The following is a 25,573-nucleotide window of genomic DNA, read 5'->3' as shown; positions in this document are numbered from 1 at the left end:
CTCCCTCCTCTGCTCCTCCTGTGGACAAAGGTCACGTTTATCTGTTTTTATTAGTTTATTTACACCGCTACAGCAGATACCCGGCAGGAGCCATCTTTATGCAGACCCCGGGAAAGGGGCAGGTACTGCAGCACCCCAGGTCACCCATCCCTCCCCGACCCACCCGAGGAAGCTGTCTGCAAAGCCGGGACCCTGCTGCTCACTCACCGCACCCTGGGCTTCTTCCCCTTCCTTCCCTGTTCCCTGGAGCCGCCGGTGCCCCGCTGTGCCCGGGAGCTGCGGGGCCGCAGTGCGGCCATGGCTGCGGTGCCTCCCCCGCGCCGGGAAAGCACCGGGGTGCGGGAGCTCGGCGCTGATCGAACACCTACCGGGGGCTGGCGAGAGCGGCCGCCGCCGTCCCTGCCCGCCGGCGCGGGGAGAGCGGAGACAAAGGCTCCGGTGCGTTGTCACAGCTGGTCGCCGTGCTCCGCCACAGCTGCGGTTCCCAAAAAAAACCCCAGCCTCTGGTGTCCCCGATGTGGTCACCAAGGGATGCAGGCACCCCACGTCCTCGCAGCAGATGTGACACAGCCCAGGTGAAGTGGCACAGCACTGCCCGAGCTCCCCCAGCCCCCCAGGGCAACAGCGGCACGGGCTGGGCTGCAGGGGAACAGCCACATCCTCCTGCCACCATCGTGCTGCACACCAGGGCTAAAAACGTGCTGGGGCTGGGAAGTGCTCACTCCTGCTGGGCTGGTTTAACCCACGGCACATCCCAGGCCTGATCCCAGCTGAGTGAACACAGGAAGGGCTCCAGCAGCACAGTGTCCTCCGGCCCTGGCAGAGCTGACACTGCGCTGCCCCACTGCTCAAGCAGGGGGAAAATTCACATTTTTCACCCAATTTCCCTCTTCTACCAACTCTACACCCCCAAGGAAAGCCGTGGTTAGAGGAGCTCTGCTAGCACTCCTCTCCTGAGACTGGTGCCCAGTGCTGAGCTGGGCAAACGCTGAGCAGGACAACTGCAACTGTTACAGCAATAAAGATTTTCGTGTGCTTCTGGATAGTACAGAGGCACAAACAGCGACAAGTTTTTCTTGTTCATGGAGGCACTTTGTGCAGGGAAGATTCAAACATGCATGCCAAGCCAGCAGGCATTTCACTCCTGAAACAAACACCAGCACTGGCACTGCCAAGGATGAGAGGGTTTTCCAGGCCCAGACCAGCTGGAAGCTTGGCTTAACAAATATTAAAAAACTGAGTCTTTGGGGTATAAAACTGCAGGAGCTCTGAGCTCTGCAGACACTTCCTGTGGCTAAGCTGAGGGACTCTCATTCTCAGCAGGTGTTTGAGTCTCTGAAAGCACCTTGCATACAAAGCAGTGTCACTTTCCTGCCCCAAACCTCCTCACTGTCACATGCCCACACTCACGTGTTACATGTCATACATGTTATATACATATAACCGTACATACACATATATGTATGTATCTTACACTGATATATACAACAAAGTTGGAAAAAAAAAAGGGAGATAAAGAACCATTTCGCCTGGCCTGGGTGAACACTGAAGAGCAGAATGTGCTGTTCTCTGGTCCCTCTGGAGGCACGGAAGCAGTGATGTTTCACAGGACGGGTGGCTGCACGTGGCTCACCAGAGCCCTTTTTTTTATTACAAAGCCCATTCTCAAACCTCCCCGGCCCCTGGGCACTCGGCCTGGCCCTGCCCGGGGCAGAAGCGTTCCAAGAATTCCAGGTAGGCTTTCTTCTGCGCCGCGGCCGCGGGGATGAAGTGCCCGCCGGGGTGCGTGTGGACCACGGGCTCCACGAAGCACTGGGCCAGCTCCCTGCTCAGGGGTGCCGCGATGACGGCGTCGGTGTCGCCCACGATGTGCAGCGTGGGCAGGGCGATGGGCTCCCGGTAGAAGTGTCCGTGTGCCGGGGCGCGGCTGGCGAAGCCGGCCACCAGCACGGCGAAGGCCACCGGGAAGCGCGGGTCGCCGCGGGCCCGCAGGGCGCACACCATGGCGGCCAGCGCCGCGCCCTGGCTGAAGCCCAGCAGCCCGTCGAAGGGCCCGTGCTCCGCCAGCGCCGCCGCCACGGCCGACAGAGACTCCTCCAGCCCCGCCGGGGCCGCGGCCGCTTCGCCCGCCTCGAACGTGCCGGGCCCGGAGAACCACCAGCCGCGGGGGGGATCGTCCCCGTCGGGGTCGTCCTCAGCGCCGGCGGGCAAAAGGTGCGGCGCGTCGATGGCCACCAGCTCGGCGCGGCCGCGCAGGGCCTTGCGGAGCGCGCCGGTGCGCTGGCGGAGGCGGCGGGCGCTCTGCCGGTATCCATGCAGCGCCAGCAGCCGCAGCGGCCGCGCCTCCGCCATGGCCGCGCCCCCGGCACCACTTCCGCCCTCCCGCCGAAACGCTGCGCGCTGATTGGTCGGGGAGAAGCGAGCGAGCGGAGCGCCGCAGCGGCGGTGACGCGCGCCCCCTGGCGGCGGGAGGTCGCCGCGGGGGTGAGGACGGGGCAGCCCCGACGGGGCGGGACGCGACCCCCGGTGCGATGGCGGCGGCCGCGGGCAGGGCCGCAGCACGGCCTGGTATTGCAAGGCGCAGCTCCCCGCGGACAGCCGGTATAGTTGAGTTACGGGGTGCGACCCCATCCATCCTAGCGACGGTAGAGGACGGTCCCGGTGGTGCCTATCCTGGTGGAAGCAATCAGCGGTGCCCCCGCCGCTGCCCATGCCGTCCCAGAGTGCGGCAGCTGCGGGCGACACTCACGAGGCTGCGGGGTCCCCGGTGCTCGGCTGTTCCCCACCCTCGGGCGGGGCGGGGGCCGCGGGTGGCTTCCCCTGCAGGGAAAGGGAGGGTCAGGGATACCCCAGCCGGAGCTGCGATGAGCCCGTCCGTGCTCAGCCCACAGCTCCCCGTGGGGCACTGCGGGGGGAACCCCCCCTTTCCCGGGGAGCCGCGGGGCTCGACAGGCGTTCACCCCGACCAGGATTTGGGGGGGACCCGCGAGTCTCTCCGCCGGGCCGGGCTGGCACTGTCCCCATTACTGTTCGATGGCCACGACACCACGGGGTGGCGCTTTTGGTACGCGGCACCGAGTGGCACCGGGAGCTCAGCCAGTCCCGGTGCTCTCAGCGGCCCGAGGGACGGAGCGGGGACCCGGTGACGCCCCGTTGCCCACCTGTGCCGGCCGCCCGCGGCGCGGGGGCTGTGTGCCACCGTGGTTCACCGTCCACGGCCCCAGGGACTGGCTGGCGTAGAAGTCCATGGGATAAGGCTGCTGCCACTCGATGTCCTGGAGAGCCACTGCAGCCTGTGGAGAGGACCGGGGGTGAGTCCCTGAGCAGTGCCCGCAGAGGGGGAGCTGGTGGTGCTGGGAGAGGTCCCAGCATCCAGCTTGCTGTGCTGAGGAGGGCAGTGCTGGGGCAAAGCTCGAGGCACTGGGAAGCCCACTGGTTTCACAAAAGATTGGATACACCAGCAGCACACCCCGGACACAGAGCACAGATGGAGAGAGGAGGGGACAACTGTCTGGGGGCAGGGACACCCCCAAGACTGCTCCGGTGCATCACCCCAAGCCAGGACTGTTCCCCCAAAATGGAGAGGAGTGCTTATACACACCTCATAGGGTGTCAGCAGTGGCTTGCTGAAGGCTTCTCCCCAGTCGATGGAGAGCCGAGGACAGGCTACCTGTACCCACCTGGAAGGGAAATGTCACAATAGGGGATGAGCATTTTGGGAAGAACAAGCCCCAATGAAGCCCCTCAGCAGAACCCCAGATGGTCCTTACTGTGCCACTGCCACCCTGGTAAGGACCATGCCCCTTCCCTGCACAGAGACAGCAGGACAGATGTGTCAGGGACAGCTCCAAGTGGGAACTGCACAGGGATGGGGCACCCTGGGGTTGGAGGGGCTCAGCAGCACTCACACATCCACCTCTGGGAAGAGCTTTAACTTGCTGGGGAAGATCTCAGACAGCAGCACCCGCACGTAGGGCCGGCCCAGGGCATGGAGACGCGACTCCAGGTGCTGTGGGGGGAAAAGCACCTGGCAGGGTTAGGGTCTCCCAGCAAGCCCACCAGACCCTGTCCAGAGCCCCTTCCTGGCCATCAGACCCTTTGTGGGTCCCAGCTCTGCCCCACGGCCATGTCCCCTTGGCAGTCATAGACCAGACTGTGGCCATGGCTCCGGCTTGCACCCAGCTCTCCCCAGCACGTGCCTCAGCCTAATGAAGTAATTACTGCTCAATGACAACAATCTGTTCTCGTTAGCGGCTGCCTGCCCTGGGACACCCGCCTGTCATGGGCTGGCTGCAGCCAGAGCTTTCAGGAGCAGGAGAGGGGCCAGAGATGTCCTTGTCTTCCAGAGCCAACACTAATCGCCCCCTGCCCAGCCAGCCCCGGCCATGGCTGTGTCCTGCTCGCCTGCTGGGACCTTGCTGCCCTGCTCTGCCCACTGGTCCCTGCACTGCCTCAAATCTCACCTGTGCCTACCCCAGAATTTCTGGGTGTGAGCAGGGCCACAATGCTCAGAGGGCAGAGCTCTGCCCTGTCCTGCTCCCCTCACCCAGCCAGGGTACAGAAAGCGCCAGCACGGCAGCTGAGCAGGGATGCTGAACCTGATCGGAAGTTCATCCAATTAAAACAAACCCAGCCAATTAATTGCCGAGCCGTCTGGGCGGGGGGGTTCTCCAAGACTGGCCAGCTCTCCCCAGGAACGGGTTTAATGAGCCCTTGTCCAGCCTCCCTCATCTGCTGCTAATTGCCCATGCAGACCAGGGCCAGTGGCCACTGATGGGTTGCCAGCGGTGCCACATCCACCCTCACCCTGGCAGTGAGGACAGCGAAGGTGCCATCGCTCACCAGTCCTTCCCCCCACCCAACAGCAATGCCTGGTGCTCAGTGGGGACATGGGGAAGGGAGCTGGTACCTGTAGGATGCTGGGGGAGCCCTGACGTCCCAGCGTGCCCAGGATGAGTCCCCAGCAGCGGGCAGTGGTGGCAGTGCGGATGGCATCCTGCCGGGCGCGGTGCATGCGCTCGTGGCTGTAGTGCTCCTGCGAGAACACTTTGCTGTAGGGATCGTACCTGCAAAGCACAGCCAGGCTCACACGTGCTCCATCACCTGCCCTCCTCCCAGTGATGCCCGTCCCTCATTAGCACTAATGGCCTCCCACAGCATCTGTCCTCCTGGCTGATGTAGGACCCAGCCGGCTCGTTAGGGGACAAGGACAGGGATAGGGACAAGTGTCCCACCACAGCACCCCAACACCCAGCACAGCCTCGACTTCGTGCTCGGCTTCACACTCGGCTTCCCCTCATCTTGTCTCATCAATTATGAAGAATTCTTTGATTTGTTGCTTTGTTTGACGAGGAGAATTTTAATCAAATCCCACTCGGGTTTCGGCAGCTTCACCAGCGCCATAAACCTGACGTGCGCCTCCCGTTCGTAACAAACGACCTACTAGGAAATTCAGATTCCGCCAAATGGGCCCAGCCTTTCACTCCTGATATTTCATCTGCTTTCAGCGGCCTCATCATCGCGCTTTATGGCCTCTGCCTGCAGCAGCCGGGCTTTAATGGCTGCACCTCCACGAGCTTTCACAGGTACTTGTCAAAATGTTTATATTCAGCCAGAGTAAATGGCTGGTGTTCATCTCCCCCCCCCGAAGCACCTCCTCACCCACCCTGTGGCCTCTCACCTGCCCGTGCCCGCTGCTGGCAGCTGCCTGCCCAGCCCTGGGGTGTTCCTGGGGTGCACATGGGGACAGACGGGTGCTCCCCGCCATGGTACTGGAGTGGGTGCTGTACCTGTATGCAGGTATCCCTGGGTTGGCAATCATGATGGACTCCAGGTGGAAGCGCCCGTCGCCCAAATACCTGTCGAGAGGGGAAGGAGAGCTCTGGCACTGGGAAACAGCAGCACCCCATCCACGTGTCCACTGGTTTCCCAAACTGCAGCACAGTGGAGATGCCAGGAATCCAAGCTCCTGTGCTGGGACCCAAGGGCAGCAGGCACAGCCAGGGCTCCCTGGTATAGCAGGGTTGGAGAGGCAGCCATGCTCGGGGCAAGGAGGGGTGCTCACAACAGCACAGAGTGGCTGGGAGCTGCTCCATCTCAATGGCTGGTTCTAGACGTTGCTGCTTCCATTTCTAATCGGATTTCCAGTCAGCAATTACATTTCAAAGCCTTTCATTCAGCTGCCCTAATGGAGTGAGGGCTTGGAAAATGAATTCAGACGTAAAACTTGACTAGATTTTGCCCTTAATTGGAGAATGACATTTTGGGAGATCAAAGCTAATTTGTCTGCAAAAGTTAGCCCCAGAGACAGCGCAAAGAAGAAAATAATAACGCAGGGAGGACGCAGGTAAGGCTAAGTGCACCTGCGCAGGTTGGTACTGCACTGCCGCTCCTCTGCCAGCTGAAAGGACCCACTCTCACCAATGCAGTGCCAGCCTGGCTAACCCTCCCTGCTCCTGATGTCCTTGGAGAGATGGAAAGTGGTTCAGGATGAATCCAGAGCTCTCACTGACCACGTGCCCAGCAATCTGGAGGCCAGCTCCCTGCATGGCCATGTTGGAAAGGCACCGGTGCTGTTGGTCCCAGCAGCGTGGGCAAGAAGGAGCTCAGCAGGGCCCAAACCCACACCTAGGCTCCCCAGCTCCCCCCAAGTGTGGGGTCCTTGTATTTATTTATTCTGCAGCACACTGTATTCACAGTACATTAAGCATTTCCATTACCTAAAATAATTAGGTGATAGGAAGCGAAGTGCTCCCTCTAATTTGCTGTCCTTAAATAAAATTAATGTTGCTGTGATGTTGGGCCCCGGCCATTTGTCTTTTCCAATTATCCACCCGCCCTTCCATCTATTATCTATTCTGATATACGACTCAATTATTTCCTCTGTGCTACAAGCACATGCCACTTAAAGCAGCGTGAGGAGCTGAAGGGAGCCCATCCCAGCCTGTGGACGTCCCTCACCACCCCCCGAAATTGCCCAAAACCACGCAGGGGGTGCAGGAAGGATGGCAAGTCTAGGCCAGGCAGGAGGGTGCTGAAGGACCTCGGGTACTCACACAATGGCATCCGTGTCCTGAGCAAGCCGGGGTGACGTGCAGCCCAGGATCTCTCCTGGGGACAGTGGCTTACACTGGGGCACACACACCTTGTACTGGGAGCGCAGCTCCTGTGACACTGCCTGTGGGAGACGTGGGGTCAGCAGGGACAGGCCATGGCACAAAGGGTGGCTGAGGACCCTTGGGGACACCTCAGTCCTGGCAGCCCCCAGCTGTTGTGACCCAGCGGAGGAGAACCAGCCCCCTCGGGGTGGCACCAGGAACAGCCGGGATGCTCAGCGAGGCTCAACCAACGTATCAATTAAAAGACAAAGGAAAAGGCTTAATGCTTGGATAGCCCCGTGTTTAGATAGACACGGCTCAAGAGGCTCATTCATCTCCTCTCATCCTGCCCAGCCGGCCGTTCAGGGGCAGACAGACAGACCCGCCGGAGCTTCCCCGGCCGCTGCCGGCACTGCATCAAAATGCCAAGTGCTCCACCGCCTGCCCTGACATTTCCAGAGCAGCTCCCGGGGGAGCTGGGGAGGGGTGCCGCCATGAAACATTGATCAGAGTTATTATAAACTACTTGATCAACATTATGGTAGCAGCACGTTATTGCAGCGGCTCGTCAGAGAGGAACCAGCTCCACCAGCACCCCGGGGCAGCCGCTCCCACCACAGGGTGGGATGGGGAAGGGCTGAGCCAGAGGAAAACTCAGGGGCAGACAAAAGCCAGGGATTTCCATCTCACCTGCACCGTGGAGACAAACTGGATGGTGCTGACCAGGGCCAGGGAAGTGCCTGCTGCAAAGTTGAAGCGAATGGTCTCAAGAAAATGGGATGCATCGATCTTTATGTCCACGAACACATAGAGCATCTTCAACCCCTGCGTGGAGTCGATGGGAACTGGTGATGGGAAGAGACAGGGTCTGAGTGTGGGGTACTTCCAGGGCTCCAACGAGCCCCAGGCTACTGCTGCCTGCAGCTGGGGGATAAAGCATATTGGTGGGGCTCCCTGTGCCACCCCTCTGCCTGTGCTGGCACCCAGGGCAGGGGGTGCAGATGGGAGCCACGGAGAGCACCCGCTCCTTTCTCTCCAGATAATGGCAGCCTGGGGAATCAATGAACACAAATCTAATTACCCCCGGTGCTAAGAAGCCTTTGTCACCACGATTAAGTGAATAATTAAAGTACACAGAGTCCACATCGATCTGCAGCTCCCCGCTCACTTCCCATTTTGGTGCTCTTCGCCTGATCACAATTAAGTGCAAATTACTCCCTCCTGCAGGGCACGTGGGGCTGGGAGGGAGCAGGAATGATCTGTGTGCCTCACCACTGGCCACCCTGGTGACAGGATTACTGTGGGCAGCTCAAAAGGAGCCCAGCGTCCTCAGAGCAGCCTGTGGGTAACCCAGGGTGCCCTGTCACCTCCCCAACTCTACCCTGTGACCCACCCAACCCAGAGCGGGCAAGGGTGACAAGGCCACAGGCATCAGATGGCAGCTGGGCTGGTGACAGTCAGCCTGGCAGTGCCTGCCTGTCCCTGCAGGGAGCAACTCCAGCTGATGTGACTCCCATTCCCTGGAGCAGCCTGATGGATACAGCCCCCTCCTCCTCTTCCTGCTGTTCATTCATGAGCAGCAGGCTACAAAGCAGGAGTTTTATACTCGCTGTTCCAGTGGTGCCCATAACCCTCTTTCCACAACAAAGCACCTAGCACACATATTTATCGCCACGAACGCTCACACCGACGTGGCTTTCAGGACAGAGTTCTCAACTGGGGAGTCAGTATTTCATACAGAGCCTGATGCAATTCTTCAAACCCATTTATAGGGCCCCATAAACGTCCAGGAGGGCTGCCAGGTGCTGGGAGTGTGGCAGCAGCAGGGATGCACACATCTCCTACTCGTTATGGCAATTCTGCAGATCCACCTTAAAACCCAGAGCGTCTTATTGTTATTTTTGGGCTGATTCCATCCTGGGTGGACTTCAAAGTTAGCAGCATCTGGGACAGCAGCGCAGTTTCCATGGCAACTGGATCCAGAGTACTGTCCGCCTGGGGAGCACACAGCCTCCTCCTCCCTTCCCCACCCAGCCTGTACCCGCAAAGCCACCTTTCCCAGCCCCGGGGTGAATGGGACCCTCAGGCCCTTGCTCTCCTCTGCCATCATTCCCTCCTCATCACTCCACAGAGGCCAGGTGGGGGGCAAGAGCAGCCTCAGCCCCGCTGGCAGCGCCTGGGCCAGCGGGGTCCTGCCAAGCCATGGCCTTGCTGCTCTGCTCCTGGGGACAAGGCTGGATCCGTGCAGCGCTGCAGCAGCCTAGCAGGATGAGCACGCCCTGCTGCACCTAAATTCCTGCCCAGGAACAACCACCCAGCCAGTCTGGCCCCATCCAAAGCCAGCAGCTGAAGCTGGAGAACAGAAAGCCCTTTGGGAAGGGATTAGCCTTTGGCACTAAGTCTCCGAGCTGGCGTTGAGAGGGGTATGGAGTTGCTCGGCATGGCACAGTGGCAGTGGCACAACCTCCACAGTGCCACACACGGCCACAGCAGCAGCACCCCGGGACTCAAGTGTCACCTACTTAGGCAACTGTGTCCATAGTGCACCAAGAAGTCAGCGCCCAGGGCCCGGGCCGTGTAGTCGTCCACGCAGCAGGCGCCGTAGGTCACGTCACCCATCACCACCGCCTCCGCATCCGTGAATCTGTGGGAAGGCACAGCACTGAGGGTCACGGCTGTGTCACCACAGCCCAGGTTCTGCCCCCCAGCCCCGTGCCATGTCACTATGGGGGGACCCCGCACTGCCACTCAGCCACGCGCCGAAGAGGACAAGCACTGGCTACTCTCCGAGATGTCAACATGATTAAGCTGGAGAGCGGTAATCCGCCTCTTCAATTGGGTAAAGCTGTTTGCAATTCAGCGGATTATCCACTCATCAAACAATACGCTGCCAGATTCCTAATGCTCCAGCAGGGAGAGCAGCAGAGGGAGACCCGGCACAGCGTGGTGCCACCGTTTCCACCCGCCAGCCCTGGGGACTGCAGCCACCAGGACGGGCAGAATAGCTGTCCTGGCATCGCTTGCAGTGCCAGCCAAACCACCCTCACTTCATGCCCAGGCACTGTGTGAGCCAGTGAATCCAATCTGCACCTGGTTGTGTCACTCCTGGATGTCAGTTTGGTCAAGCTGGGTGACCTCCAGAAGAGGTGGTGCTTAAGTGGCACTTGGCAAGGAAAAGTGCCAAACCACACCACCGGTGCTGTCCCCTACCCCCAGTGCTCCAATCCAAACCCACCTGGCACTTGCCAGCCTGTAGGTGGAGGGGCACATCCAGCATCTAGCAGCAAAGCCAGGGCTCTAGCATGATTTAGAGGCACCACCTTGGTGGGTATTTATTGCACCATTTTGGGGGATTATTAACTTGGCTGCCTTCCCAGGGAGCCACGGTGGCTGCAGGATGAGAGCAGGTATCGCCATGACAAAGCCCCATGCCTGGAGGGGCCACTTAAACCAGATGCTAATTCCTTATTTACTCGAGGCCCGCTGTAGCTCGGTGCCAGCGGGGGTCCCCCCTGCTGCTGGCACCGGGGACTAGGGAAGGAGGGGGCCCTGGCACAGCATCACCCCCTGCAGCACCCATGGCTGGCTGGGGGCCAGGGTCCCGCGCTCCCCCCGAGCGCCAGGCAGGGAGCGTTACGTCGGCGGCAAGAATAGAAATGGTGGGCAGAGCTGGGCAGATGGCAGAAGGTGGAGAAATGGCGGAGCGTGCTGAATATTAACAGCTCCGGCCCATCCGTCAGCGCCCGGGGAGGGGGACAGGGGAGCAGCAATTGCTGGAGCACCCCTGAGGAGGGGGCACAGCCTCCTGAGTCCAGCATGGGCAGCTCCCACTCTGCAAGGGTTGGGGATGCAGCTGAGGAACGTCAGAAGATGGGCTGGATCCTGCCTCACCCAAATCCCGCGATTCCTCACGGCCAGCGTGGCCTGGATAGGAGAGTGACTCTTCCACTGCCCACATGGCCACGCCGTGGGGCTGGGGGCTGCCAGTGAAGGTTCGAGAAGGTTCTTCCCACCCTTCTGAGCCCCCAGCCCCCTCCTCTAATGAGAGGTGATGAGATGAACATGAATCAGACTCCACACATCTCAGCAAAAGTGGAAAATTATTCAGCTCCTTAAGATTCAGGATGGGGAGGTCTGACTCAGAGCGGCAGCCAGCGCCGCTTAATTTTTTATAGATTAAAATGTATGCAAATTGGCCCAAACCCCAGAGAAAGTCCCTGGGGGTGAAGAGCAAGAAAGTGAAATAGCAACGGTGGAAGGAGGAGGGCAGAGGTGCCCGTGGCCCTGCCTGGTGTATGGGCCTGCAGCTGGGCAGGGAGAGATGAGGCTGAGCCCTGTGCTGGCCATGGGCAAGATTCCTCCTCTGGCTGCAGGGAGTGGAGTCACAGGTGAGCAAAGAGGCCACGGGATGGTGCCTAGTGATGAGGGAACTCAATGGTGCTGCAGGAGGGGCTCCAGGACGGCACACACTGGGATCACCCGCTCTGGCTGGGCTGGACAATCGAGCGGAGCCGTAATCATCTCCTGAGACAAATCAAAGGCAAGTGCCAGGGCCTCCCCTTGATGTTTTAATCAGTTCGGTGTTGCCAGAGTCTTTCATCAAACTACAGAGGAAGGAAATGTCAATTAGCAGCCACCTGCCTCCGACGTGGGCTGGGGAGCTGCTCGCCAACCAGCCCGGACCAGGACATGGGTAAGGGGCAGCCACAGCATCATCCTTGCCAGTGTTTTGTGTCCCTGGAAGTTGTCACAGCCACGGATGGGTCCCAGCAGCGTGCTGGCAGTGGTGACAGGGATGTCCCCACCCAGTGCTGAGACGCTCATTACAGCTGGGAGCTCATGAATATTGAACACGTGGGGAGGTTATTCATCTTTTACATCCCGCAAACCCCGTCTCATTCTGAAAAACCGCCTGGCCTTAGCATTTTTCTCATCTCCCCCTAATTCATTATCTACTTCCCTAAACAGATGGCTCCCAAAATCCCATTTATAAAGCGCCATGCTCAGCACTGGCAGGATGTGCTCCAGGGCAGGCCAGGTCCCAGCCCTGGTCCCAACTGAGACCCCCACGCTCTCCCAGCCCTGCTCCCCAGCGCAGGATGGAGGCAGCAGCAATCCAGGGACAAGTTTTGGGGCTGAAAACACTGAGTCAGAGACATGCACATCTGCATGATGGGGCCTGCATGTCTCCAAGCATGGGGTAGCCAGTCCCTGTCACCCGAACACAGGCACTTGGCTGGAGCAGCCCTGATTTATCCCAGCCCCTCGAAAAATGAATGAGAGCATTTGCTGCTGGCAGGAGCGCAAGGTCCCTTGGCAGTGTGTGAATGATACAGTGCTGGCCCTCAAGCCATGAGGCAGAGCTGCTCTCCCCAGCAGGAACAAATCCTCAGCCCCTCTGTGTCCACCAGCCCTTGGTGGGGAGAAGATTGAGGGGACTGGGCTGAGAGTGGCCAGTCTTGGCACCCCTGTGCTATGGGAGATGGAGCCAGTACTGGAATGCCAAGGTGCCTGCATGTTGTGCTGGGAACAGGGACATGGTGCAGACTGCCCCTTGCCTCACAGCCACCTGCCTCACCCACATGTGGCTCTCCAAATACCCCACAACCACCCCATACTCACCCCACAAACTCCACACCCACTGTGCCCAAGCCCAGTGTGTCCCAGTTGCTGCTGTCCTGGGCTGTACCCAGCCCTGGCCGAGACCAGTGTACTTAATTAGTGGAGAAGCCCATCACCAAGCCCCATTACCAGACTCCCAACTTCATTAGCACAGGAAGGCTGCACGTAATTAAAATAATGAGTTTGCGATTTTACTGCAATTGGTGCTGGAAGATCCTGGCTGCAGCTGGGCAATGATGGGGCCCCACAGAGATTCTGCAAGCGGGGCATGATGGGGAGAGGTGGGTGTCCCCACAGCCCCCCAGGAGGAATCATCTCCAGCTGGGTCCCCTCCCCCGAGGGGACTTCCCACTCTGTCCTCACTAGACGTGGCAGGGCAAACATCACCTCTCGAGGGGCATGTTCCAGGGCAACCCCAGCTTTGCTGGTCCAATAGCAGCAAAAAAAACCACAACCCAAATAAGGCAAAACAAGGGCCAGTTGGTTGTAAAGCTACCATGACCCGCCCTGTGTCTGGATGGTGCCTGTCCCCTCTTCACAAGGGGGGGCCTGGTGGTGGGCACATGTGTGCTGGCACATCCCAGCCCTGGGAGGTGACAGCCCTATAGACCCCACACATTCCCCCCGCCCAATCCCCCTGGCACAGCCACCACCCGGGCAGAAGGTTTTGAACATCTCCAATGAAGTGAGAACTTCATTCCTCCTAACGATGCTGTTGTGTGGTTAATGACAGTGATTAAATTCCCCTGCACAGCGTGCACCCGATGCCAGAGCCTCCAGGTTGTGCTTAAAAGGACGATGGGAGAAGGGAAGGCAGCGCTGGCTGGCAGAGCCACGGCACTGGGCTGCTGAGGCCAGATCCTGACCTGTGTTAGTGTCCCAGGGTGGCCTTTTGGGACCTCCTGGTGATGCTGCCAGCTTCATCACAGCATTCAGTGCCACACCGCTCAGTGCCACATGGCAGACCTGCCTGGCCAAGGGACCTGGTGCTCACTGGCACTGGGAACTTGCTGGGCACACCAGCCATGCCACTGGGGACACACCAGCCATCAGGGCCTGTTTTGTACGGGCCATAGTGGGGCATTTCAAGCTCTGCCACAGCTGTTGGGCTGTGCACACAGATTTTTAACTCTTTATTGCTCAACCAGGATCTGCTGTCACTTCAAAAAGTCCCCATATGCTCCTGAGTCACCAAGATGAGACTAGGATGGCCTGTGCACCTCCCAGCATCGCCTTGCATGCACCTTCAAAAGCCATTGGGAGTTGGGAGGTGTTTAAAGCTGTGGCAGGGCAGCCTGTTCAGGGCATTAGGACACCCCTGGCCCCCCTGCCATTGCCCATCCCCGCCACCAAACCTCGGGTGATTAGCAGGAGCCTCTCACCCTGGCATGGCACAGGAACACAGAGGGATTAGCAGCTGCGAAGCCTGACAGCCGACTTTATTAACACAGAATCAAAAGCCCAGCTGAGAGCCCAGCTGATCCGTCTGCTCCAGCCCCGGCAGGGAGGGGAGCAGGGGCCCACTCCTGGCTGCACAGCCCCCAGCTGTAAGTTGGTGGTGCAGGGGGACACGACTGCCACCTCCCCGGCACGACAGCGGGTGGGCTGGGGGGCTGCCCCTCCCTGAGCTGTGGTCCGAGCTCCCCCCACGCGGCTCTCCACGCTGCCACCCCCCAGCACGAGTTCCCCTCTGCCGAATTACATCAGCCGTGACAAATGGAGCCAATTTGGAAGGTGCCGCGGGAGCGTCGTGATGCGGCGCCGGCAGAGTGCAGACCCCGGCCCCGCCGCCCCCCCGCAGCCGGGCCGCTCGCCCCGGCACAGCTTTGACAATGACAAACCTATTAGCGGTAATTAAGTGGCCTCACACCGGTCAATGCTCCGAGTGTGCTCTCCATTTCAAAGGCTCCAGGCTAAGAACCCCACCGGCCTTTCCGGCGGCTGCTGTGATGCTCCGGCTACATCTTCATCCCCGCAGCCCCTCGGGGCTCAGCAAGAGCCAGTGCAGTGCTGGGAAGCTCAGACAGGCCCCACCAGGCCACCCCCTCTCCTCCTTACTCCACGGAGCTCCCCGGTGGCCTTGCTCACTCCCATATGGCAGTGAGGGACGTGGTGACACTGCCATCCCACTGCACGGGGACAGACAGACGAACAGCAGCCTGTGATGCGGGGGAGTGAGCCACATCCCCGCTCTCGGCTCTCCCCAGCACCACCAGGCCACGGCACAAATACTCTATTAAAAGGCAGCTCCAGGAGAAGGGATAAATATTCTGTCTGAGTGGCAGCTGACACGGCTCCAGTTCAACCAAAACACACAGGGGTGGGCACTGTCACCCCAGGGGCACCAGCCCCGGGCACAGCTCTGCAGCCAGCAGCACACAGTGCAGGGGAGGGGAAATTCACTCCCCAAACTCCCACCAGCAAGGGCAGGGCAGGAGGTTGGGATGGGCTGGGGAAAGGGGCTGCTCGCTGAGCAATGCCCCCAGTGGGCACACAGGTATTCCTGTCACGCTCAGCCCTCACATCCTCTCTGTCACCAGGAGGAAGGGAACACCAGCTCAGGGCTGATGGTACCCCAAGCCCCTGTCCCCAGCCTGGCCACGGCAGCCATAGCACACGGCTACAGCGATTCCTGTCACGTCGGAGGCTCATCCGGCCCCAGCACTGGGTGAGGAGGGCCAGCAGGAGCGAGCGGCCGAGCTGCGATTCCACATTAATGCTGGCGATGAATATTAATAGCAGGAAGAGGCAGGAACTAACGAGGCCACCTGCCGATTCACACCTCACCTCCAGCAGTGTAACCGGGTCCCCAGTGTGTCCCCGAGAGACTCCTGCCCACAGCCACAATCCTCTGGCTGGCGGTGCTGGTACCCAGCACAGCCACATCCCCAGCCAGGATCATGGATGGCAACCAGTGCTCCCAGTAAGGGAGTGGCAGTGGGATGTCTCTGGGTGCTGCATGGTGGCAGTGAGGGAAGGACTTGGCCCTCCTGCCCAGCTTTGAAGCCATTCCACATCTAAACACCATCCCACCAGTGCCCCCACATCCCCTCCCTTGGCAGGGCACCTCCACCCACGCAGCACCCATCTCCCACCAGCACCCCACACCAGCCCTGTGGAGCACCCCAAGCAAGGATGCCAGCACCCCAGAATCCACCGGCACCCTGGCATTCAGCACCCTGGAATCCACCATCCACCGGGATGCGGGGCTTAAGGTTTCATTCAGATAAAAGAGCCCCTTAATCCTCTGCCTTTGAAGTCGGAGACATGAAAGCGGCTGGGTGCCAAAGCTGGAGAGGAGGCAGCTCCACTTAAAGGGACAAACCCACGCGGAGCTGCCCACACTCGCACCCATCCTCTGCCCCCCGCGCCCACCCTCCCACCGAGTGCGGGGCTGCCGCGATCCCCGCGGGGGAGGCGACGGCAGAGCGGGGACAAAGCCCGCGGGCACGGCAGCGGCGGGGAGGGGAGGCTGCTGGCCTCGGCGAGGCAGCTGCTAATGAGTGCCACGACCCCGATGGCAGACGAGGCACCGAGTGCTATTAGCACTAATTCATTGTGCTAAAACAGAGAGGGGCTGCGGAGGGGGCTGTGGCGTGCGGGGGAGGAAGGCAGACGCGCTCGGCAGGAAAGAGATCACGGACAATTTCTGCAAGGTGCCTGCATCCACTGTCACTGCACAGCCCGGCTCCTCTCCAGTGCCTCCGCCTCACCTCTCAAAAGGCACAGAAAACTCAAGAGAGGAGCCGTGGCCAAGGGGTCACCCAGCAGGAGTGACCCTCTCCGTGCCATCACCGTAGCCTCAAGCCTCCTCAGGCGCAGCAAGGCTGCCCCTGTGCATCTCCGTGCTGGGCAGCGCGGCTGCAGAGGCAGGACGAGGCCTGGGGGAGGAGGATGGGTCAGTGCTGCAGTGGTGGCCCCGCTGCCTGCCCTCCCCTGGCCGCACTGCCGTGGGGAGCGGGCGGGCACCCGGCTGGCGTCAGCCGGTCGTTAACACGGCTGCTCCCCGGCTCCAGCACCCCCGCGGGGGCCCCGGCATGCTGAGCCTGTCAGCAGCTCCCTGCACGGCAGAGAGGGGAGGAGAAGCCAAGCAGAGAGGGCTGGGCTGGCACCGTGCCGGTCCTTGTCCCCTGTGACCTGCCGCAGGGCTGCCCAGCTGTGCCCAGCCAGGTTGTGGTCCCACAAAAAGGCAGCCAAGGCACCTCCTCACCCATAGCCCTGGGCTTCATCCTGATCAGTGGCCAACCCGTCCCCAGAAATATTCCCCATCCCCTTGCCAGCCCCGGAGCCCCACAGGGAAGCAGGGAAAAGCCGTGGTCTTACCGCTCAATGATGTCAGCGATGGTGCAGGCAAACATGAGGAGCCCTTCTGGCATCTGCAGGGCCACTGGGAAGAGAAACAGCCACGGGGTTAGGAGGGGATGGAAGGGACATCCTGAAGCCGGGACCAGCTCAAGGTGCAGCCACAAACCACTCTCCCCAAACCAGCCAGGTGTCGGCCAAAAGTCTGGGTGGCTCTGGCAGCTGGGGTGCAGACTGTCCTGCCTTGGGCTGTATCCACTCTCCCTGTGCACACGCCTCATCCCTCCCCTGAACCCGCTGACACTGCTGGTCTCTCCCACTTCCCGCAGTAATGACTTCCAGATTTTAATTATGTGCTGCACAGCAAAAGGTACTTTCTTCTGTTTATTTTAAATCTGCTCCTAATAATGTAAGCACATGCCCCTGGTTCTCCTGGTACAAGAAAGAGTGAATAATCATCCCCTGTTCAGCCTCTCCACATCATTCACAATTCGACATCCCTATCATATCCCCCTTCGTTCACCTCTTTTCCAGATAAAGGATCCAAATCTATTTAATCTCTCCTTATACAGAAGCTGCTCCAAACCTTTGATCATCCTCACTGCCCTTCTCCACACCCCCCTCCCAGCTCCTCTCTCCATTTCAGGAGGGTGGCCAGCAACAGCCGCAGCATTGTGCCTTGCAGGAATTTACTCAACAACAAATTATGTTTCCTCATTTGCTCCCTCCTCACAGCTCAGAACAAATCCCTCTTCCTCCAAAGGCCAGTGGACTGCCCAGTGCCTGAGGTGCAGCCAGGAACCCCCCACAGGGTGGTGGGGAGGAGCAGGGACCATGACGGAGGAAGTGAATGGAGGAGGCCCCACTAATCCTGTTGTTGTTTCACCTCCCAATCACACTAAGATATCCCAGCTTCCATGCTATCTATCCAAACACTCTCTCCAGATTCCTCTCCAACAAAATCTCCCTGCTGCCAGGCCCAGCCTGCTGGCCAGTGTGGAGCTGTGTAAAGGCCTGGCTCAAATTAGGCTGATCCCACTCTGTTCCACCCCACAGGGCCCAAGGAAAACTGCACATGCCCTGCCAGCTCCTGCCTGACCTGGCAGGGATGAGGGCTCAGTGTCTCAGCATCCCCCAGCCCATTAGAGACCATTTTATCCCATTTGGGGCTGCCCTTCACCCCAGATCTGCAGAGGGCTGGCAGGAGGCAGCTGGGTGGCTCTCCACCATCCCAGCACAATGGGGAAAATGGGGTACTCCCCAGCCCCCCCAAACCCCCCAGCAGGCAGGGCACAGGCAGGGCTGTCTGCAGCCCTGTGGGAGGCTGCGTTCCCCCAGCAACGAGCCCCTGGCTGGTCTCTGCACACGCAGATTTTTAAATCCCAGCACGGCTGGCTGGCTGATGGGCTCCGCTCCCAGCTCGGAAGCCTAAATCCCAGCCGCATATTTACATTTAATTAGGAGGTGCCAAGCAGCAAAACACAGCAAGGAAAGCCAGAGCAGCACGGCTGGGCGGCCTGCCGTGTCCTGATGGGACACGTCCCGCCCTGACTGCCACACCACAGCCAGAGTGGGGCGGACAGCTCCTCACCCTCCGGCCCTTCAGCAGCGCAGCCGGGAGCAGCTCAGCTTCCAGAACATCCCCCGTGACACCTGCCAGCCCTGCCAGCTCGGTGGCAGCAGGCAGAGACATTCCCAGGTGGATACAAAGCATTTCAAATCTGGCTCTTGCCACTGTGCACGTGAAGTCAGGGTGGGGACGTTGGTGACACCCGGGGGTGGAGGGGGAGGCTCCGTGCCCTGCTCCCCCTGCATATGTGTAGTTGATCACATATTGCTCAGTGGGATGCACAGGCTGTGCAGGGAAAGCCCTGGCAGCACTCCTGAAGCCTCCACAATCATTCCCTCCTCCTCTGGGGCTGCACAGCCCTCTGAGGAAGGTTCAGACCAGAGAGCAGCACAGCCCAGCTCCCTGCCAGCCCCCACCTCCGGTACCTGGTGATGTGGGGCTCCCCCTTCCCGGCCCCAGCAGTGTGTCAGGAAAGTGCAGAGAGAGAGGAAAGAGGCAAGAGGAGCACAGCAGGGACCTGGCCAGCATCCCAGACACATCTCCAGGCTGACAGGTCCGTGCAGCTCAACCTGTCCTGTCCAATGTGATTATAATCCAGAGATACAGATCTATTAACCCCCCTCGAGAGGAGGAGAGCTCGCCAAAACAGAGCCTAAACACACCGGGGGCACAGCAGCAGCTCGCCCCCACCCCTGCCCCAGCCTCACCTGCCCCATGGGGGTCCCAGCAGCACAAACCAGCCCCAAAACCGCTCGTCCCCCGGGGGTCAGCTCTCACCCTTCTTGGCCTGAGCCTGCCGGATGCGCCAGATGGTCTTGGGGATCTCGAAGTTGTAGTTGGGGGGCAGGGCCTCGGCCGCCACCCGCAGCTCCGCGTTCCCGAGGATGTCCTCGGGGATCTGCTGGGCCACGTGCCGCGCTCGGGCTGCGGGAAAAACGGGGGGACCTAAAGGAGCCGTGGGAGGAAGAGCACCCCCCACGCCACCGGCCACCAGCCGCCTTGCTGTCCTCATGCCACTCATTGGGACAAGCGGGAGAAGGGTCGCTGCGCTCAAACGCCTGGGAACCAGCGGGAAAAAGGGGTGGGGTCCTGCCCTTCACGCTGCGAGCAGATTGCTAGCGCTTTTGGGGGGAACAAGGCGGCTTTTTTTAGCCCAGAAAGCACCGCAGGGACTATGTGAAACGCTGTGAGTGCAGCTGGCTGTCCCCACACCCAGGGAACAGCACGCACAGCCCCTCAGGGCTCATCGGCCAGCATCATGGGGACACCCTAATGCACCCGTTTCCCCAACAGGGGGATCCCGTTATCCCACCGGGAAAAAGCCACACAGCGCCGGGCGATCCATCCCCGGGAGCCTCATCCTGAAGCCGCCCCCCGACAGCAGCCGCCCCCCTACATCTCGGCGATGCCAGAGTGCAGCGGGGGAGTGACAGCAGGGGGATTATTCACTATTTCCAGCCCAACACCGGCACTCACGAGCCACCAAACCCTCCCCGCACGGCCCACGGGACAACCGACAAAGGGCCAGCTGGGCCGGGCCGGCGGCGGGGGCGGCCGGGACGGTGGCGGAGCCACCTCCCGCCACCGGCTCGGCCTCCCCCGTCGAGGCAACCTAAACAGCGGCCGGTAGCAGCACCGGGAGCCCCGCGCTGAGCCGGTCCCAGCCCACCTTTGGCGGGCACCGGGGCCGCGCTCCCGACCTGCACGGGGGCCGCCATGGCTGTGTGCACGTGGAGGCGGGAAGGCAGCACTAAGCGATCCCCGCGCAAGGCCGGAGCAGTCGCCGGCCGAGAGATCGAGTTTGGGAGCGCACCTGCGGGCCCCGACGGGACGGGCGGTGCGGCGGGGACAGAGCGCTCCCGCCACGGTCCCGGCGGGACACTGGGGAGTGCAGTGGGATGTGACAAGCCCTGCGATGGCGGGGCTGTCCGCCCGTCACGTCGGGGACGTGGTCCCGCCGCATCCCTCGCGGCGCTGACGGCTCCAGGGTTAACGGTCCTAACGTTAACACAGGGACGGGGCGGGGGCACCGGGGACATTGTCATGGTGACGGGCCCGTGTGTGTCCCTCCCCAGCCCTCTCCGCCCCTGTCGTGGGGCCGAAGCCACGTCCCTGCGAAGCATGGGGCAAGAGGGACCTGAGGGTACTGCGGACCCCCTGAAGACAACGGGGATCCCGACGATGCAATAGGGACAGCAGTGCCCCCGGTGGGATAACGGGACCGTCTAGGGCTGGTGGGGGCAGCAGCGTTCCAGTTAGGATAACGAGACCCGCGGTGGGACAGAGGGAAGGAGGCAAGAAGGACCCTCGAGAGGCAGGAGGGACAGTCCGGGGTCAGCGGGGACCTCCAGGGGACGATAGAAGACGGAGGAGGCAGCGGGGCTGCCCCGAGGAAACCGGCGATCCCGGCGGGGCGGTGGGGACAGCTGCGTTCCCGGTGGGATAACGGGACCCCTGTGGTGCACAGGGGAGGAGACGCGAGGGTCCCTCTGGAGGCAGGAGGGACTGTCTGGGGACAGTGGGGACAGCTCGGCGGCAGTGGGGTGTCGGGATCGCGCGCAGAGTGCGGGGACAGCAAGAATCGGGAGACAAAGGGAACGCAGCGACCGGGAGGCAGAGGGGACAGCAGAGCCCCGGGTGGGGTATCCGTGACCCCGGTGGGATAGAAGGGACCTGGTGGGGCGGAGGGGACGAGAAGGGGCGGAGGGCACCGTAGGGAGCGGCTGGGACCGTGCCGGGGCGGCGGGGACAGCAGCGCGAACAGCGGAGACCCGGATCGGACGGCGGCATCTCGGCAGGACATCGGCGGGCAGAGGGGACGACAAGGGACCGAGGGGACGGCGGGTCCCTGGGGAGCGGCAGGGACGGTTCTGGGCAGGCGGGACAGCGGGGACAGCCGTGACCACGGCAGGCGCGGGGCGGCGCGGCGGAGCCTCGGTGCGATAACGGGGCACCGCGTGAACGACGACGGCAGAGGGGACAACGATGCGCCGGGGGTGACAGTCGGTCCCGGAGGGACCGCAGAGCCCCGAGAGGGCGGCGCTGGGCCGTACCCCCGGGTGGGGCGGAGGGAGGGCGGCGGCGCGGGGAACGGGAGCAGCGGCACTTTCACGAACTGTCCACGGGAGGCGGGAGAGGCGGCGGCGGCGGCGGAAGGGGGGGGCCCGGGGGGGGCTCGCCCAGCCCGGCCCAGCCCAGCCCAGCCCTGCCCGCCCCGTCGCTGCCCCGCCCCGCCCTGCCCAGCCCTGCCCGCCGCTGCAGGCAGCGCGGCACCGGCACCGGGCACCCCTTTATAGGCTCTGCCCGAGGGGGTGGGGGGCGGCGGCGGCCCCAGCCCCGAGGGGGCGGCTCCCCCCTAAAAGCCGGCGGCGGGACGCGCGGCGGGCAGAGGCGCGGCCGGCGCTCCCCGGTGCTCCGGGGCCGGCGCTCCCCGGTGCCGCTGCGGCTCGGCCCGCCATGCCCCCGCGGGGGCCGCTCGCCCGGGCTCCGGCTCCTCGTTCCCGGTACAGCAGCAGCCGCCGCCGCCGCTACCGCTCGCCGCCGCCGCGCCCGAGGCTCTGAGCGCCGCCGCCGCCGCCGCCGGGAGACCGCGCCCGCCCCGGCTCCAAGATGCTCCGCCAAGGTGAGCACCGCACCGGGAGGGCACCGGGTGCCGCGGGCACCGGGGGCAGCGGGGCCGGACCCGAAGTTTGTCTCCCCGCCGAAGTTGGGGCCGCGCCGCCGGGCGCCCCCCGCCGCCACCGCGTTACCGGCGCCGCCACCGAGGCTCGGGCACCCCCCGGGGAGCGGCAGCGGCGGGAGCGCAGCGCGGCGGGGAGGCGGGAGACCGGGAGGAGCGAAGGGAGGCAGGGCAGGCGCCCAGTCCCGCAGGACCGGGGACGCGGCGGGTCCCGCGGGCACCGGGGGACGGCGGGTCCCGGAGGCAGCGGAGCTGCGGCGGGCGCGGGAGGGGCGTCGGTGCTCGTCCCTCAGGGCGAGGGAACGGGAAACGGGGCTCACCGCGGAGCGCGGGGGGTTCGGCGGGGAAGTTGGGGCGAGCCGTCCGGTTCGGCCCCCCCCACCCCCGACCCCGAGGAGAATCGCTCCGCTGTGACATCACGCGATTTCCATGGCAACCGCCTGGGACATCATCGGGGAGCTTTGTGACATCACAGCGAGGGGAGCAGCCGGCCCTCCCGGGGGGTCCGGGACGGTGTGGGGCGGGGGGCAGGACACCCGGCCCCGCTGCACCGGGGCCAGTCCCGGGGACATGCTGGGGACAGCGGTGCCGTGCGGGGGGACCTTGGCTGGACCCCCCCATTGCTGTCCCATGCCCAGGGAGGGGGTGGCCACAGAGCCCCAGGCCCAGCCCTCACCACCACCAGCACATGCCCCTCTCCGACGAGGCTCGGGCAGTGGAGAAGGTGCCAACACTATGTGTGCAGCCCCTGGCACTGGGGTGCGGACCCCCAGGCAGGGCAGAGCCCCTGCTGCCACCCCAGGGATGCTTTTTCCCACTGGGGGAAATGTCACCTTGCGGCTGTGGGGCCTCGCACTCGGATGCTCCTTTCTCTGCCTCCCGCCTCAGCTTTGTTTGGCGTATTAACCCAGCCCAGCTGGATGACTTGAGAATAAACCCCAAGCCTTCGGAGCAGTCCCGGTTTCCAGCCTTGATTCCCAGCCCTGGTGCTGCCGGCTGGAGGAAAAGCATCATCCAGGCTGGGAAGCTGGGAGCCTGAGGTGGAGGCAGGCAGCGAGGCTGCTGACAGGGTTGGATCCCACCAGGGGTAGCCTGTTAAGGTCAAGATCTACAGCTTTCATTTGTGGAGCTAGAAAAACAAAATGCAAATTGAAGAGCCTGTGGGCTAAAGCAAAACCTATTCTTAAAGTTTTTGTCTTGTTAAGCAAGGAAATAGAGTGCCAAATAGGCTTTGTTAAGTGGCAGTCTAATTAATAATTTAAAATCTTGTAGCTGTCTTTCATTAGAATTTATCTGTACATCAACCACAAAATCAGTCAAACACACTCATTTATAAGTTAATACCGTTCCTGAATAATTCAACAGGCAGTTAGAGGAGGCCTCCATCCTGCCGACAGGTTCTCCCCTCCGTGCCTCACCGTGGCCAGGTGTCCCTGGGCAGGGAGTCCCCATCCCCAGAATTTGCCACAAATGGAGGGGACATCCCACATGTGAAGCAAGGGGACAGCTGCAGCTGTTTGGCTGAGCTGGGGCCAAACCCCTCTGCGGGGCTCTGGGGCAGCTGGTGCTGTCAAGGATGGTGGCAATGCAAGGCTGTGCTGGTGGGTGGCAGCGTGGGCTGATGGTGGCACTGCCACCGCCTTCCACGTCCCACTGCCGGGGACCGGGCTTGAGGCTGGGCTTGAGGCTGGGCTTGAGGCAGCAGGAGCTGTGCTGTGGTTGACACTTCCAAGGGAGGCAGCTCCGAGGGGACAGCTTCACTCGTGGTGCCACACGGTTTGCAGCAGGATGGCGGCAGTGTGGCCGGGCAAGTGCTGCCATTCCTGGGGGCATTTTGGGCCTCTTGCACCCCGTGAGCTTCATCCGTGGAGTCACTGGTGGGATTCAGGGTGGATTGTGTGCAGTGGGATGTCATTGGTGGCGTGGCAGTGGGTGACAGCGTGGGGTGCAGCTCCATCCTGGGTGAGGGGTTGTCACAGCCTTGTCAGAGGTGGCCGCAGGCAGGAGTGCCATACTGGCGATGCAGGAGAAGGAGATTTCCAGGTCAAGGATGACACCAAGGTCATGGGCAGCCACATCCCTGTCCCTTCCATCGCTCATCCCATGGACGGGGCGTCCAGCCTCCATCCCTCCCTGCCAGGGCAGCAGTCAGTGGGCAAGGGTACAAGCGCAGGCTGGACTGCGGTTCTTGCGCCGGGGAGCCAAGAGCCCAGAAACCTTTCTGCTTATAAAAGTTTAATTTCCTAAAGAGCTGATAGGAAGCCACAAGCTCTCTGTGCCCAGTGAAGCAAGGGAGGGGGTCAGGATGCGGCCCAGGCTGTCCCTGCGGTGGTGCTGGGGGGAGTGAGGAGGGCTCGGCAGACGAGACCTGCCTACACCTGGAGTCGGAATGTGAAGGAGCCGTCGGCGCTCAGTGACCTGCACTGATGGAGCCCGACAGGGTCAGAGCCGTGGCCACGCTTGGCTGGATGTTGTTCCCACCTTTTGCCTAAAATGCCACACCCGGCACCCTGCAGTCCCATCTGGGTGCCGGAGGCTGTGGGTGACACTCCAGGTGGCCTCAAAGCACTGCCCTAAAAACATCAGTGAACCTGCCGGGGAGACATAAAAATATGCATTTTTCCAGCGTGATTTCACACCCATCTTTCCCTGAAGCACCTGGAGCCAGTGGCACAGGCCAGCAGCAGGGGCAGTGGGGCTCCATGGTTTGTAGGATGAGGCCACAAGTGGGATGTCATTGCCTTGGGACCAGGCAGGAACTCGGGCTGCTGGAAACTGGTGGAGCGCTGATGGGTTTTGACAGCAAGAGCCAAAATCTTGTTTGAAAGACAAAACCATGCAGAGAAGTGTGGGAGCCTGGAGGGACGTGGTGATGGCAGCCAGGTGTGACCACAGCTGTCTCCTCACTGGAGTGTCCCCTGCTCCTGGCAGTGCCCCTGTGGGAGTGTGGAGGCAAAGCCCCCCTTGCAGAGGAGTGACCCAGGACACAGCCACTTCAGCCCCATGTCACCGGGGCACCGTCTGCTCTCACATTGGAGCACCCCTGAGTGACAGTGCTGCTCATCCCCACCCCCGGGAGCTGCTCCAGTCTTCCCCAAACAGCCAAAAACGTGGGCTTTGTTTGCAAAGTGCAATTCCAGGGTTCAGCCACGATCAGTAGAGACTTGGGTTATTAAGAGCAGATTATGTTTGCAGAGCACTTTGGTGGAGCCGCAGCAGCACAGGCACCCACACCCCCAGCAGTGGTGGCTGTTGTTTGGGTTCCCAGCAGGTTGGGATGGGCGAGGTGTTGCCCTCGTTCAG

General features: G+C 61.7%; 2 protein-coding genes across 2 annotated transcripts; both read right to left on the bottom strand.

Moving 5' to 3' along the window:
- Nucleotides 1–1,619: 1,619 nt before the first annotated feature.
- OVCA2 (OVCA2 serine hydrolase domain containing) lies at nt 1,620–2,738 on the bottom strand. Its single transcript, XM_066333329.1, is given in 4 exon segments — nt 1,620–2,381; nt 2,384–2,507; nt 2,509–2,598; nt 2,600–2,738. Coding segments are annotated over 4 exon segments (966 nt in total). The 5' UTR covers nt 2,636–2,738; the 3' UTR covers nt 1,620–1,665.
- DPH1 (diphthamide biosynthesis 1) lies at nt 2,722–20,310 on the bottom strand. Its single transcript, XM_066333328.1, has 12 exons — nt 20,261–20,310; nt 19,369–19,515; nt 17,043–17,106; nt 9,620–9,741; nt 7,788–7,942; nt 7,056–7,177; nt 5,790–5,858; nt 4,910–5,066; nt 3,909–4,009; nt 3,602–3,680; nt 3,162–3,293; nt 2,722–2,820 (listed from the first exon to the last, which is right to left on the bottom strand). Exons 1-12 carry the CDS (start codon nt 20,307–20,309, stop codon nt 2,746–2,748), a joined length of 1,272 nt encoding a protein of 423 aa, XP_066189425.1. The 5' UTR covers nt 20,310; the 3' UTR covers nt 2,722–2,745.
- Between the last annotated feature and the right edge of the window lie 5,263 nt (nt 20,311–25,573).

Source organism: Sylvia atricapilla, chromosome 20, assembly GCF_009819655.1.
Source record: "Sylvia atricapilla isolate bSylAtr1 chromosome 20, bSylAtr1.pri, whole genome shotgun sequence".
Taxonomy (NCBI): Eukaryota; Metazoa; Chordata; class Aves; order Passeriformes; family Sylviidae; genus Sylvia; species Sylvia atricapilla.
This window is presented reverse-complemented; position numbering and strand designations above follow the sequence as displayed.

Bases quoted from the DNA above. Each gene is read 5' to 3' on its own strand.
- DPH1 (XM_066333328.1), bottom strand. From the start codon at position 20,309: ATGGCGGCCCCCGTGCAGGTCGGGAGCGCGGCCCCGGTGCCCGCCAAA. The intron at 17,107-19,368 runs GTGAGAGCTGAC...TTCTCTTCCCAG, and splicing joins GCAGGCTCAGGCCAAGAAGG to TGGCCCTGCAGATGCCAGAA. The intron at 3,681-3,908 runs GTGAGTGCTGCT...TTTCCCTTCCAG, and splicing joins CTCTTCCCAGAGGTGGATGT to GTGGGTACAGGTAGCCTGTC.